The sequence below is a fragment of the Notechis scutatus genome, chromosome 4 (assembly GCF_049901735.1).
Source record: "Notechis scutatus isolate UNSWTSFEM ecotype Mainland chromosome 4, rNotScu1.2, whole genome shotgun sequence".
Lineage (NCBI taxonomy): Eukaryota > Metazoa > Chordata > Lepidosauria > Squamata > Elapidae > Notechis > Notechis scutatus.
In genome coordinates, this window is record NC_142012.1 from 89375882 (window position 1) to 89391667 (window position 15786).

The 15786-nt window shown below is 40.7% G+C and overlaps 1 protein-coding gene across 1 annotated transcript in view; it reads right to left on the bottom strand.

The window, feature by feature from the left end:
• Window positions 1–15786, bottom strand: part of CDH23 (cadherin related 23) — a 564480-nt gene that overhangs the window by 6427 nt on the left and 542267 nt on the right. Inside the window, exons 55-65 of the mRNA XM_087964088.1 lie at window positions 15241–15435; window positions 13850–13960; window positions 11880–12009; window positions 10545–10808; window positions 10090–10251; window positions 7458–7714; window positions 7100–7197; window positions 6403–6523; window positions 3740–3819; window positions 2798–2838; window positions 2022–2082 (exon numbers count right to left, since the gene is read on the bottom strand). Of these exons, the coding sequence (XP_087820214.1) occupies window positions 2022–2082; window positions 2798–2838; window positions 3740–3819; window positions 6403–6523; window positions 7100–7197; window positions 7458–7714; window positions 10090–10251; window positions 10545–10808; window positions 11880–12009; window positions 13850–13960; window positions 15241–15435 (1520 nt within the window). The remainder of the gene's footprint in view (window positions 1–2021; window positions 2083–2797; window positions 2839–3739; window positions 3820–6402; window positions 6524–7099; window positions 7198–7457; window positions 7715–10089; window positions 10252–10544; window positions 10809–11879; window positions 12010–13849; window positions 13961–15240; window positions 15436–15786) is intronic.

Here is a 15786-nt window from a genome sequence, read left to right on the forward strand (position 1 = left end):
AGCTCAATAGGAGCCAGCAGTGTGCAGAAGCAGCCAAAAAAGCTAATGCAATCCTAAGTTGTATTAACAGAGGGATACAATCAAGATCAAGGGAAGGACTAACACCACACTATAAAGCCTTAGTAAGACCACACCTAGAGTACTGCATCCAGTTTTGTTCACCAAATTATAAAAAAGATGTTGAGACTCTAGAAAAAGTGCAGAGAAGAGCAACCGGGATGATTAGGGGATTGGAGACTGAGGCATATAAAGAACGGTTGCAGGAACTGGGCTTGGCTAGTCTAGTGAAGAGAAGGACCAGGGGAGACATGATAGCGGTCTTCCAATATTTGAGGGGCTGCCACAGAGAGGAAGGGGTCAAGCTATTTTCCAAAGCACCCGAAGGCCAGACAAGGAATAATGGATAGAAACTGAACAAGGAGAGATTTAACCTGGAAACAAGGAGAAACTTTCTGACAGTGAGAACAATCAACCAATGGAACAGAAGTTGCTCTCGGAAGTTGTGGGAGCATCATCACTTGAGACTTTCAAGAAGAGATTGGACTGCCATTTGTCAGAAATGGTGTAGGGTCTCCGGCTTGGGTGGGGGAGGGGGGTTGGACTAGATGACCTACAGGGTCCCTTCCAACTCTGATTATCTGTTAAATCTGTTAAATCTTAGCCAAGCAAGATTGATTTTTGAGAACAACATTAAATATGGAAAGTCACTTGACATTTAATTTCTTTCGCTGGATGATGTATGTGGGAATTTTACTGTGGCTAGTGTTACCAAATGCCTGCCATGGAGGCTTATGTTTGAGAAGAAATTAAAAAAAATAGTAGCTTAGTGGTCTAGAACAGGGGTCCCCAATCTTTTGGACCTCAGGGACCACTAAATTCATAATTTTAAATCCCACGGACCACTAATATGATCTGCCTAATGACCAGCTGGGTGGGGTGTGGCCAACTCGATGTCACTCATGTTGAGGGGCGCCTCGCCGGTCTCTACTCGCCCCTCCCCTCCCAGCACTGTCTCCCTGCCCGGGCTCCTTAGGGTCCCAACAGGAAGCAGTTGTTGGCGCTAAGCAGCCACCATGAGAAAAAGTTGGCCAAACAGCTGGCTCAGTTCAAATTGGATCTGACCGAGAAGGAGGCTCAGCAGAAGCACCTCACTGAGGACTACGAACATAGGCTTTCCAAGCAGAGGGGAGACCTGCTTGAGTGCAAGGCCAGGTACTGGCGCCTGGAGGCTCAGTGGGCTGAGATGGTCGGCCAGTTCCAGGCAGTCCCACTGGAACGAGGCCCTCCGGCTCTTCGCCACCAGTGGCGCATCTCTCCAGCCTTTGCCCCAAGGCCCACCCCAGGAGGCTGAAGCAGACCCCAAGTCAGAATTTCTGTCCCCCTCCCACCTACGCAAAAAGACCCCAAAGGGGGAGATTCTCTGCATCAATGCAAACATTCATTGCACATATGTTCATATCTGGCCCAGGAGTCATAGTTTGAGGACCCCTGATTTAGTGCAATATAAAAAATGCAAAAAAAATTTCTGCACACCACCAACATCTTCTCGCGGACCACCAGTGGTCTAGAATTTAGGTCAAAGGCAAAGGCAGGGTTTTCTCAGCAAACTCAAAATTATTATTTGCAACATGTTCTGCTTCAATCCCTCCTCAGGCAGGGCAAGCTAGACAATAAACGGACCCCTACGTTTAATGGGGATACAGGAGATGGGGACTCTGGCAGCTGATTGTACTAATGAGAACAAGTGTCGTATCTTCTACTAACTGGATCTTTCTTTCCCAGAGTATTCATGAAAACAGCATTACTTGAAATGGGAATGGATTCCATTCCATGACAGCGATGATCTGATGGGCACCTGAATCTCCAATCATATCATTTTTAAAATAGTCCTGTATGAGACCTTTAAATCTTGTCCAGACATGAAAAAGTAACCTGATAAGATTTTAGTTGAACCTATTTCTATGTAATATGTCCTAGATTAGAACTAACTTGGGATTCTTGTTTCTGAAATCTGAACTTACCCATCAAAGGAATACTTATTTGTGTTCGGCATATCCATGATGTCCATAAAATCTCGGTTACCTGCAAAACAGAATGTGTTGAATTTGCCAAGCATAATTTATGTCAATTAGTTTAGAGTTTTATCTCTTTGTATTCTTTTAATATGGCCTTTCTGGGGTATGATTTTAAAAGTAGACTCATATCACCAAAAATTTAGCAGTGAATCTTTTTCCTGACAGTTCTTAGAATGTCAAAGCAAATTTTAGGGACCGACGTTTACTTCCACGCTATCAGTTTAATCTGAAATGTGGAACTTTTCTCCAACTAGATAATATCAATGCCAATTGTTGCATTCTTGTGTTTTCTCTATTGTCTATCTAATAAACATGAAAATAACATCAACAAAGAATAATAATAAACCTGCTACAGGGAACAGAAACTAAGCAAGCAATTATTAAAGACTAGGCAAGTCACTTGGACAGAAAAATAGGGTCAGAAATTACAAATACGAAGTTATTGAATATTAACAGTGGATTTCTGATGAATAGAATCTAATTCTATTCTGTATTAGCTTGTATTGGTTAGATAAGTATTACTGGATATTTCAGCACTTTATACATTGCTGTGGGCATTCTTTACTTAATTTACTTTTTAATTAAAGTTGGAAAAACAATGCTTTAATAAAACCAAAGAGACAATGTGGAAGTCTTTTATAAGTCAGTGTTATGAATTATGACATCCATCAATTAGGATTTCCCCCCCATGATGAAAAATATAAATTTTCAATATTGTTTACCTGGTGAACCAGCCACAATTGCTTTTAATTTTCTTTTGTGTCTGCGAAATAATAAATAAAAGTAGTAATCAACAGGCATGGGCGTGAATATAAATATCATGATATTTCTTCCTAAGCTTTACATGAATTCGATCAGGCTTCTCAGCAACTGCTCTTTTTTCAAATAGAAAAGGGCAAACCCTTTGCTACTGGAATATTTTTAGCTAAGACTGTCCTTATTTACTTATTTGTTTATTTACTAGATGTGTATCTTATTATACACAACTCAAGGTGGTATACACCATGTTTCTTCCCCTTATTTTCTGCACAACAGCAGTTCTCTGAGATGAGTTGGGTTGAGAGAGAGAGCAACTGGCCCAAAGTCACCCAGGCGGTTTCTGTGCCTAAGAGAGGACGAGAATTCATGGCGCCTCAGTTTTGAGTCTAGCACCTCAGCTCTTCAAAAAAGTCATCATTTTAAAATCATGGGTTGATCAGCACAACGTCTGCAGATTTCCCCCAACTGCACAATCTTTATCCAGCTACGGTAATGACCTACTTTCAGAGCACAGTAACCAAAGCTATCAACTTTTGTAGGCTTCAGTCTTACTCAGCTTTTTATTTGGTAAAAGACTAGGATAGTATCTGTGGCTAGAATACTAAAAACTACTATTTCAAGGTTAGAGCATTAAAACAAGCAACTCCAAATAGCTTTACTCAAGAATGTCCTGAAAGCATGATTAAAAAACGTGGCCACAATGCAATAATTGTAGTTCCTCCTATTTGTGAGGTGAAATGTGGCTGCCGTATTGATTTTCTTACAATACCCAACAGACAGTCCTGGGCTTTACTTTGAGAACACTTAATTTGCTCTTCTGTTATTATCATTACTACCATTATTTTATTGTCATTTGACTATGATATTTGAAATATTCTGCCATCGAGTGACAGATGGCTACTCACGCAGTTCTGTAGTACCAATTCATGAGGATAAACAACATGGCTGCCAGGAAGAGGAGAATAGCCAGAATGATTATTGCCATCTAGAAATGACAAGAAACAGGGAAAAAAAACAAAAAACAAAAAACAAAGCAAACCATTGTAGCGGGGAGTGGAATTTCTAGAAAAATTCTTGGCCATCAAACTTCACCTGCCTTATGGCCCTGACTGGAAGGTATCATACTTCCAAGATGTGCTCATGTTCAAGGCACTGAGGGAAAGAGAAACATAATGTATGGCCAATTCAGCATTTGGTGCCAGATTCCATTAATCTACGTGAATTGTTTCATCTAACTGTCTTCTCCCTTTGACTTCATCTACTGGAATACAAATGGGGTTAGACCTGGAGGTATAAATGTTTCATGTATAAAGATGACACCATGTATGTATGTATGTATGTATGTATGTATGTATGTATGTGTGTGTGTGTGTGTATATATATATATATATATATATATATATATATATATTTGTTTTCTTAAGTTTTCGCGGGTACTTACATGTATGGCCTTCAGCTTTGTTCAGGTATTTTCCCACGTCATTATAGTTGTGCTTTTAAAGTTGTAGCAACGTTTCAGCAGAATCTCATCTGCCATCATCAGGCTTCTGTATTGTGTCCGTCTGTGAGTCAGACTTTTACAGTGGTTTCAGATTTAAATTTGGGGCAGCCTATTGCTGTGCCAGAATGGTTTTTTCTTCATCCTGATTGGTTGGGAGTCTTGGTCTGTGTTTATTGGTCTCGGAGTTTGCTGTGTTCTGCTTGATTGGTGTCTCTAATATCTTCTGTCTGTTTTTTGGCTCTTGTTGTATCTTGATTGGCTGGCAGCATTGTGTTACTTTATTGGAGGTCTTTAGTGCAGCTTGGCTTCGGGTAAATGGACGGCTATCATTAGTTAGGAAGCTGGGTTTCATCTGGGTGCCTGGTTGGGATGTGTTTGAGCTGGAGGTATCAGGGGGGATCTGTTTGTGCCCAGGTGTTTGCCTGGCTTGTGGTGTGGATTGGCTGCCAGCCAATCAAGATACAACAAGAGCCAAAAAACAGACAGAAGATATTAGAGACACCAATCAAGCAGAACACAGCAAACTCCGAGACCAATAAACACAGACCAAGACTCCCAACCAATCAGGATGAAGAAAAAACCATTCTGGCACAGCAATAGGCTGCCCCAAATTTAAATCTGAAACCACTGTAAAAGTCTGACTCACAGACGGACACAATACAGAAGCCTGATGATGGCAGATGAGATTCTGCTGAAACGTTGCTACAACTTTAAAAGCACAACTATAATGACGTGGGAAAATACCCGAACAAAGCTGAAGGCCATATATATATATATATATATATATATATATATATATATATATATATATATATATATATATATATATATATATTTGATTATTCGGGTTTTCTCCTGCGTAGAATCCAATTTTACGCGGGAGAAAACCCAAATAACCAAAGATCCATATACAAATACCCGCGAAATAGCTTTCATTAGCATTTGAAGCTGTATATTTTCTATCTTCTTCACACTAAAGATGTGTGACTTTTAGGACACTTGTCATACAATAATGTAATTATCTCAATATTGTTTCTGAAATTTTCTGGAGGATACAGTTCATGTTCATTATAGTAATTGACCAACATGTTTATCTTTATGCTACTACAACTATCATTATCATAGCCTTTACTGAGAGGAAAGGGTGCATCATAGGGCAATAACCAAGACACGTCAAATGGGCTAACTTAGACAATCTTTCCAAAATCCAGGATTCATGGCTTCTGAGAGAATGAAATTTGGAGAGACGGTGGCTGCTTTAGCGCTTCTGGTGGTGACTGGGCTGCTGCTGGAGTCACTGGACCTTCATTTTTAACTTTCTATGACAAATTCCCAGTCAGTCTCACAATCCCTCAGTCTCTCCCCCACTCAACAGCAGCCACTTGTACCTGCTTGCCTGACACGGGAAGGGAAAGGAGGGAGAAAGGGAATGACAGAATCATAGGGAAGGAGGCAGGGAAGGAAGGAAGAAGGAGGGAGAAAGGGGAGAAAGAAAGGGAGGGAGGGAGGGAGGGAAGAAAGAAAGGGTGGAAGGGAGGAAGATTTCCAATGTTTTCTGCCAGCTTCCTATAAGGAAACACACTGGGGAAGCCAGTAGGAAATCGGAAGTTGCCCCTGCTCCTACTGGCTTTTTTTTTTTTTTTGCCCACCCATGATCATTCTGTTTCTCTGTTGAGGTCAGGAAATATCTCTGAAATGATTTCCCAACAGGGCACAGGTTATTTAAAACCTGTAAAAATCTAAAATGATAAAGTACCAAGGAAATTATGAACCAAAGGGAAAGCTAAAATAGATAAATCAGTGAGTTTACCATGTTTGAAACCCTTAATTATCTTTTTTTCCTGGTTTTAATTGCTGCTAGGTAAAGCCTAACACTAGTTGTGATAAACAGTGAAAGTAGAAAACGAAGAATAAAAAAGTTCATTATGATGTATAGAGCATGTCATTAAAGGAAGAATGAAAATTTCTCAACTATAATGGGCATACGTACAATATAGTCAAAGAAGATCTGGAAGATCTGGAAGTAAATTATGCTTAAGATATAAAAGAAGGTAGCCTCTAACTTACCTGCAGTGTTGATAAGTCCTCTGAAGCTCGGGTTGTGATGGCTGGTTGAACATCTAAAACATTGTAATTTCGGAAGAGATTTTTTAGCTGTTCTTTATTCTCATCAATCATCTGTATGACTCTGAAAAGATGGTTAAACATTTCTTAATTTTTACCATTAATTAAGGCTAATAAAATACAGAGTTCATTACACCATCTCATTAACCATCTCCTCCCTGTATACTCTACATATCCTATATGTATACCTTATAATAGGAGTGGGCAACTATGGCTCCTTTATGACCTGTGGACTTCAGCTCCCAGAATTCCATGGTTGGCTCAGGAATTCTGGGATTTGAAGTTCACAGGTCATAAAGGGGCCATTGTTGCCCATCGCTGTTCTATAAGGTTCAAGACAATAGGCTTCAAAAGCACTTTATTAAGTTGTAAAAGAGAAAAATAGAGTGAATAATCAATGTGTTATTTTATTTGATTGGCCATCTGTAATCAGCAGGGAATTTAGAGTCAGCTAAATTCAAGAGGTTTTGTGCATAGTACTAACAACCATAGTAGCAGTAATATGTTTTGAAAATAGCTGTCTAATCAGAAAAGTGATTTGTTTAAATGTTTCTTATAGTCAGAAGAGACTGCGCTTGTTGGCACAAGATCAACTAGTTTGGGATCTGCTGATCAATGCATATCAAGGTAGAATGCTTACCTTTCTACATCAAGTATCCTATTGGTCTCTCGGTTCACCACATGGATTAGCAATTCCGTTTGGGCAAAATTCACACGGCCTTTTTTGTCAACATGGAACTACAGGATGAAAACAAAAAACAAAAACCCAGACAATTGGCAGAGGTTTTGTTTTCCTTTAGCTCAGAGGTCTCCAAACTTGGCAAATTTAAGACGTGGACTTCAACTCCCAGAATTAGCTGGCATAGCTGGCTGGAGAATTCTTGGAATTGAAGTTCACAAGTCTTAAAGTTGCCAAGTTTGGGGACCCCTGCTTTAGCTCAAGGATCAAGAGCGGAACTTATTAGAAAATCCATATGTTCCATTAATGCGAAACATACCTGCACGTCATCTGTATTGACAATGGCCCCTGTTATGTTGGACAACAGGCTGATGAATTCCTCCTCAAACTGCCGTACTTTATCAGGGATCTCATTGATTATGATCTTTACCCGTTGGTCGTCTCTCAGGATATAAATTCCCACAACTGTGGTGTCATTGTGGCCAGCCAGATCAGAAGCCATGACATCCACCACAAAGTAGCCAGGATTGTAGGCAGTGAACAGATCAAAAGTTCGAAGAATTCCATCTAGGTTACCTTTAAGAAGAGTCAACAGTTTGCCAACATATTTGGAATCAACACATTATAGTACTAGCCTGAGTCCCCTTTTTGATATTCTTATTTTCTAAGAGCAGGAAATCTTTTCAAAGAAGGGCGAAAGATTAAGCATAGGATCTTGCAGTTGCATTTTAAAATAATGGCATCCAAAGGGAGCTGATAGTTATGAATAAAACAATAAGAAATTAACTGCCTCATTCTGAAATTAACTGATCATAAGTTCTTACCTTTGTGGAACCAAGATCTATTTAAACAAACATGAAACAGAAAGATGAGTAATGGAAGCTATGTTTGCTACTACTCATTTAATCAGGTCAGGTAAAATTCTAGCAGATGGACTTGTGCAACTTTGAAAACTTGGTTAGTGTCAGCCTTGGTCCGACTGATGCTTTATCATCCTGTATAAATTTGGCCTATTTGGTTATTATTTAAGAATTGTGTGAGCGTAGTAAATAGGTAAATTCAATAATCAGATTAACTCTTTTGATCACGAATGCTGTGAAAATATTGATTTCATCTGTTTTCTTAGAGTCTGCATTATTTTATATTTTCAAATAAACCTTTAACAATTCAGTGTGACTTCAACAAAGATGCACCAACACCACACTGTATTTATTTGTTAGATTGGTATCTGGTTTTCCCTTCAGGAGTTCTAGACTTCCTTCAATTTTATTATAATATCACAACTAAATATTTATTTTATTTATTGATTTGATTTGTCAATAATAGGTATAAGTATAAACATGACTAACAATACAGGAAATTGGTACAAATAAATGGGGACAAAAGGACAGGGACAGTAGGCACGATGGTGCACTTATGCACGCCCCCTACAGGCCTCTTAGGAAGGGGGTGAGGTCAATAGTGGTTAGTTTGAGGTTAAAGGAGTGGGGGGTTAGAGGATATAACAACAGAGTCAGGTAGCGAGTTCCAGGCATTGACCACTCTGTTGCTGAAGTCGTACTTTCTGCAATCAAGTTTGGAGAGGTTTACACTGAGTTTGTATCTGTTGTGTGCTCTTGTATTGTTGTGTCGTTGACTGGTAAGACATTGTAGCAGATAATTTTGTGTACTACGCTTAAGTAAAATAAGATCAATTAAGCTGAGAAACAGTGATTGGTTCAAAGGTAGCAGTTGAGTTTTCTTATCTCAACACAGCCTCATATTGAAACTTCCCCAGTTCACATCCAACAGCCTAGATCAAGGGTCTTCAAACTGGGCAAGTTTAAGACTTGGGGACTTCAACTCCCAGAATTCCTGAGCTAACATGACTGGAGGAGGAATTCTGGGAGTTGAAGTCCACAAGTCTAAAAGCTGTCAAGTTTGAAGACCCCCCTGGCCTAGATCATAAGGCCTATCATGCAAGACGTTCTCTGCATAACAACTGTGTTAACTATTCATCTGAAATATCAGTGTGAAACAGACCTCTGAGATCACACGAAACTTCAAATTAGATACCAGGTAGTCCTCAACTTACAGCAGTTTGTTTAAGTCGACTGTCAAAAGTTACAAGAGCACTGAACAAAGTGACTCATTACCATTTTTCACACTTGCAACCTTTGCAGCAGCCTCATGGTTACATGATAAAAATTCAGATGCTTGGCAACTGGTTCATATTTATGACCGCTGCAGTGTCCCAGGATCATCTGATCCCCTTTTGCAACCTTCTGTCAAACAAAGTCAATGGGGACAACGGTGTTGCCAGGGGTGGGATGCTACCGGTTCTGCCCGGTTCTATAGAACCGGTAGCTCTGAAGAGCAGCGGACACAGAACCGGTTCTGTGTTTGCTGCTGTTTGGCCCACCTGCCCGCCCGGGCTCTTACCTGTCCTTTATTTCCTGCTTTTTCAACTTCAGCTGCTTTGCGCGGCACAGCTGAGGTTGAAAAAGCAGGGAAAAAGAGGCTTTCCAAGCGCTGTGCACCTGCACGCTGCGCTTTAAAGCTGTCCGGGCGGCACAGCTTAAGGATTTTTTTTTTACATGCGTGCACAGCGCGTTAGGCATGTGCGCGCATGAAGCATGCATGCGCACGCAAAACGTAGTCACCGAATCGGTAGTAACACTGGTTGAATCCCACCCCTGGGTGTTACTATCTGAACAACTGCAATGATTCACTTAACAGCTGTGGATAGAAAGGTCATTAAATGGGGCAAAACTCACTCAACAACTGTTTCATTTAATTAACATAAATGTTGGCTTAATTATAGTCATAAGTTGTGGGCTACATGTATTTAACTCAATGGTCATGCTTCTATTAGCACTATGTCTAGGCAAGTTAAGTTTATGCATGCAACATAACAGGAATATAACCTAAACTATTCATTTGATATCTGAGCAACTCAATGCCAGCCTTACCAATGCTGAAAATGTTGGCCACCTCGTCAGAATCATTTGAATGTTGTTTGATGTAGCGAATTCCCAGAATGCTGTACAAGACCAGGCTATTGTTTCCAATATCAGCATCCAGCGCAACAAGTTTGATCAGCTCCGAACCCACTTTTGCATCAGTCGCAACCCCTAGCAGAAGAAGGACATTAAACGACAAAAGACCAACAAGTCGCTTTTGGAAATAGCGCGTTCCCCTCTGGGCCATTGGAGTAAACCAAAACCATTTGTTAAAATAAAATGGTGCTCGAAGCTGGCATTTCATTATACAAGATGCCAGCCTCCCAAAATGTCATTTTGCAAGATGCCAGCCAGTAAATTTCAGGAGACGGCATCCTTGTTATGTCTTCCTACACAAGGTAACTCAGAAAACGAGTCAGTTTCGAGAGCATTTTCTGGCCATATTGAAGTGAACTTCTCCATACCTGCTGTGTATTCTGATTTGGTGAACCGGGGAGGCTGATCATTAATGTCAGACAGAAAGATCCGGACATCCTGCAAAGTGTTATCAGTGCTGAGATCCATAGCCTGGAGTCTGGCTGCTCGGCGACCCTGAGGAGGGTTCCAGTTTCGATTGCTGGAAGCTTTGACAATGATGGAGTAGAAACCTTGTCTTTCTCGGTCCAGGTCCCGAAGAACCTGCAGCTTCCCTTCCCGACTCAGTTGGAAATTGTTCTCTCTGTTACCAGCTGAAGAAAGAGAATACTTTTTAGACTGTTGCTTTTTAAAAATGAGGTTTTACTATGGGATGGTAATTATATTGTAATCAAAATCTAAGCAAGAAATACGTTTAACCAAGCTCCTCTCCCAAGACCTGGTCTTAGGAGTGTGGCAGCTTAAGTGCTGGTTGTTATGTTTTTATTGCTTTCCCTGGTCTCTCCTTTTTTCATGTAAAGTTCTGTCCAGAGTTGTTATGGGGTTGGAGTGTTTTAATTTGAGAAGAGGAAGAGGAAGAGGAAGGAAGGAAGGAATTAAAGTGTGTCTTTCTTTACTTATCCCTGCTACCCATTGTTATGGGTTGGCCCAACTAAATGAAATGAAGTTGTTGAGGAGTAATGGTTAGATTCACTTTTGGAAGTGAAACACAGAGTCATTTGTAAATTCTGTCTCGAAGAAGCCATCTAGATGTACGCTGCACAGTTAATGACTGATGGATCTCAATACTAACCTAAGCGATAACCTTTACAAAGTGCATTAAAAGCAAAATGGATATTATAGGTCCGTGATGGCGAACCTATGGCACGGGTGCCACAGGTGGCACGCAGAGCCATTTGTGCGGGCGCATGAGCCCCAGCCAAACTTATCTGCACTGCGCATGCGCGCACCTCCCAGCTGATTTTCAGCCCATTTGAGGCCTTTTGGGCCTCCCTGGGGCTCGAGGGAAGCCTCTGAAGCCTCAGGAGGCTGAAAAACGGGCCTTCCAGAAATACTGGAAGTGCCAAAACGGGCCTGCTTTCAGCCTCCCGAGGCTCCAGAGGCTCGAGAGGGAGGGAAGGGCGAAAATGGCCTCAAATGGGCTGAAAATCAGCTGGGAGGTGCGCGCATGCGCAGTGCAGGTAAAGGGGCAGGGCAGGGGTGTTGCACGCGCATGCGCAGAGGGAGCACATTGCATTGTGGGGTGCTGGCACACATGCGCGCTTTCGGCACCCCACAACAAATATCACTGTTATAGGTGATAAGGATGATACGGAATGTAGCGTTAAAACTATCCATAGGAAACGATCCAAAGGAGGAGGAGGAGGAGAAGAACTGAAATCTACCTGCAATGTAGTAATACACAATAGCATTGGTGCCCTCGTCAGCATCCACTGCACCTGTGACATTCCCCACCACGGTGCCTGGTCGTGAGTGTTCAGGCACAGAAAGAACCTGGTAAAGGGGGCTCCCTTTCTGCAGGAGCGAAAGAAAGAAAGAAAGAAAGAAAGAAAGAAAGAAAGAAAGAAAGAAAGAAAGAAAGAAAGAAAGAAAGAAAGAACAGAGAGGAGGGGAATACAAAGCAATAGCTTTTTTAAAAAAAATCACATGAGATAGCAAAACAGATGCATTACTACACATTATATGAACTATGGTCATGAGAATAAAAAACTAGTCAGAAGCAATATAAATTTCAGTGAAGTTACTTCATGAGCTAGTATAGATACATTGGTTTTTAAAAAAGGAGTTTATATCTCTAGTTGTTGCTGACTATAAGGGGGCAATGCTTATCTCTGTTTCAAGGCCATTGAGCCAGCGCAATCTGAAGACATTTATGCCGTCAGGTAGCCAGCCTGACATCGCAAAGCAATGTTATCTTCCCAGCAAAGTGGTACCTATTTATCTACTCACATTTGCATGCTTTTGAAAATAAATCAGATAACTTCCCATTCTGATGTGAAGTAAAACATAGTTTTTTCATATCCCCAATAGAGTGGGGCTGAATTTTCCCAATTCCATGTTTCAGGTGAGAGCTGGGGCAAGACTGGGAACTCACCCCATCACGTGGTGCTCGGGTCTCAAACCTGGGCTGCTGGCTTTCCAGCAACAAGCCCAGTGTCTCAACTGCTGAGCCACCATGCTGCCCCATAGGAATACAGTATATGATATAATATATAAGACTGCTGTGAGAGGAAGCTTAAGTTTTGTCTTCCTTCTCTTGGGGTCCTGTTATTATTATTATATTCTGCCTTTATGTTCAGGAGCTCAAGGTGCTAATAAATCAGGGGTCCCCAAACCCCACTCCATGGACCGGCACTGGGTCACAGCATGCCAGAAACATGGCCACACAAACAAACACGGCAGAGGTGGTATTTAGCAGGTTCTGACCAGTTCTGGAGAACTGGTAGTGGAAATTTTGAGTATGCAACCGGCAAATGCCACCTCTGACTGGAGATTTTACAGTATCCTTCCCCTGCCACACCCACCAAGCCACGCCCACAAAACCAGTAGTAAAAAAAATTGAATCCCACCACTGAAACAAGGACATCTAGAACCCAAATCTGTCTAGTTTTAACCTTGCAATCCTAAACCTAATCGCTGGGTCTCTTCTCTTACTTTTTTTAGTTATATTTGTCTGAGACCAAACAAAAACCTTTATTTTGGCCGTTGACCAATAAAAATACATCCAGTAGAACAAACAAAGCAAAGTTAACTCCTAACATCAATGGCTACTGGCAATCTTTGTAAGTAAAGTTTACAAAAATTAGAAAAGCAAGTTTACAAAAAAAATAATTTCTTTTGGCTTTTATGAAACATCCCTTGTACGTAATTATTGGATCTGGTTTTAAGTTTCACCTGCATTCCAGGTGAAAATATTTATTTATTTATTTGCTTGTCAAATGTATTTGCTGCCCGTCTTGCAGTTCAAGTCAACTCTTGATGTGCAGTATAGAGTAACGTAGTAGCTAAAACAGTAATAAGACTTCATTTTATACTACTATCTCTATACAGACTATTTTCCTATTATTATGCTGAAAAATAGATTTAAAAAAAAATTGTTTAGTTTAAGAACTTGGAAATAGGCATAAAGTGTCAACAAACTTCCTCCACAATTAATTCAAGTGAATAGAAATATTTTCCCCAAATGATTCTGTTTCTAAATGTAAGTGGCTTTGAGTAAATGTAATCCAATGTGCATGTTGGACAAAAGAACAGCTACTCTTTTTAAAATTTCTTAAAGGAACTTGTTCTAGTTCGGATCCTAATCTGCCCCAGCTGCAGTGAAGTCCAGAAGGGAAGAGATAGACCTGCTTACAGGTGGCTTCAGGAAGACAGGTTCATTGTCATCAATATCATCCAGCGCTACCTGGAGGGGTTGCATCGTCTCATAGGGTGGTTGGCCTTGATCACACGCCACAATGATTAACTATGGGAAAAACACATGAAAGGCTAGTCATGTAATGGGCTTGTCAGTGGCTGTTCTGACCAAGGCTTCCTAGACCGTAATTATCCACAAGCTTATTTTAAAAACAAGTCTTATTTTATTGTAGCGCTGGGAATTGCTTTCATTCCCAGCTGATAACGAATCTTAAACAGTTCCTCGAGATAAGCACCCACCTTTCTTTTCTGTGAAGTGCTGCCAATAACAGGAAGTGTCAAATGAACTAGAAAAAAACCCAAGCAAAAGTACAAAGAGCTTCAAGAATGAATCAGAACCGAACAAACGACTTTGCTTCCTGCAAAGGTTTCGTCATCTTTGCCTGTCCTTTATACCTTATGGGAGGGGCAATCACCTCCCAGCCTTACTCCTGAGTCAGCTATTTGTTTCAGCTGTTCTTGCTTTCTAGCAGCTCTGTGCACACACACACTGGGAACAGGCTCCCCTGGATCCTCTGCCCCGCTGCTGCCAGACTCCGAAAGCTCCAGAGGCAGCACCCCACTCCCAGATGGTCCTGGCCCCATATCTGCATCGGACGCAGGACCCTCGTCCAAGTACTCTCCAGACTCCCCGTTCTTCCCCACTGTCCGATTCCACTGCTGTCTGCACAGACTGCGGACGAACCACAACAGTGGCAATGGCAGAAGCAGCAAACAGAGGCCATTGCATTCCATTTTTGGCCATACCATAAACACAACATTCGAACATTTTCTAGCTAGAAAAGAGAAAAATAAACAGATTTTTATTTATTTAACTAATCTATTAATAATTATTTTCCCCTTTTATTTATCATGTTTACTCTTCTGTATGGTGCAAAACCATCTTAACGAATATCTCCATTGCCTAAGAAAAATGATTGCTTAGCTTTTTAAGAAAGGCATTGAGTGGTTTTAGTTCTATAGTCAATTTATCCATTTCCGCGCACTCAATTTTTTTTAGTTACTAAGCCTTCAGATGGCATGCAATCTTTCTTCCAACACTGCACATAGGCAATCCTTGCTGCTGTTAATACATGTAACACCAAATATTTTATCTTTCTATTGTATTTCCTTTTGATTATCCCTAGAATAAATAATTCCAGAACAAAATCTATTTGACTTCCAATTAATTCCTGTAACCACATTTGTATTTTCTTTCAATATTTTTTCGCTTCAGGGCATAACCGCCATGTATGATAGAAGGTACCATGTTTTTGTCTGCATTTCCAGCAGTTTGGATTCACGTAGCTTAGTTTATGAAAGTCACAATATTCCTGTTTTGTGACTTACACTGTACACAGCTTGCTTCTCCCGGTCCAGTCTCATTGCTGTCTGAATGAGCCCACTGTTTGCATCAATGGTAAAATATTCCCAATCCTTATTTCCGGCAGCAGTTTTGAGAAGGGTGTACTGCACAGCTCCATTGAGGTCTTCGTCCTTGTCTGTAGCATATACCTCATATACATTGGATCGTAAGGGGATTTCCTGTTTATAGATACAAGGATCACGTATACAAAAAAAATGGTTTAAAATATAGACCACTTCAGAGGAACATGGGAAAATCACATCTCCTATGAACAACCATTGCATGCAGATCTGAGAATTCCAAGTTACAAATTTCCAAATGTCATCATTGCATGGATTGTGGCTTTAATCAAGCAAGGTTTTCCCATAAACCTTTTGAATAAGGCACAGAATACATTGCTAGCCTTAGCTGTACCCATAGATTCTCTGCTCATGGTAAAAAAAAAATTGATACCAGTCAGTTTTGGCCAGTAGACCAACGAATGCAACCAAAGACCAGTTCTAAGCTATACATTTCAGAATCACTAGTTT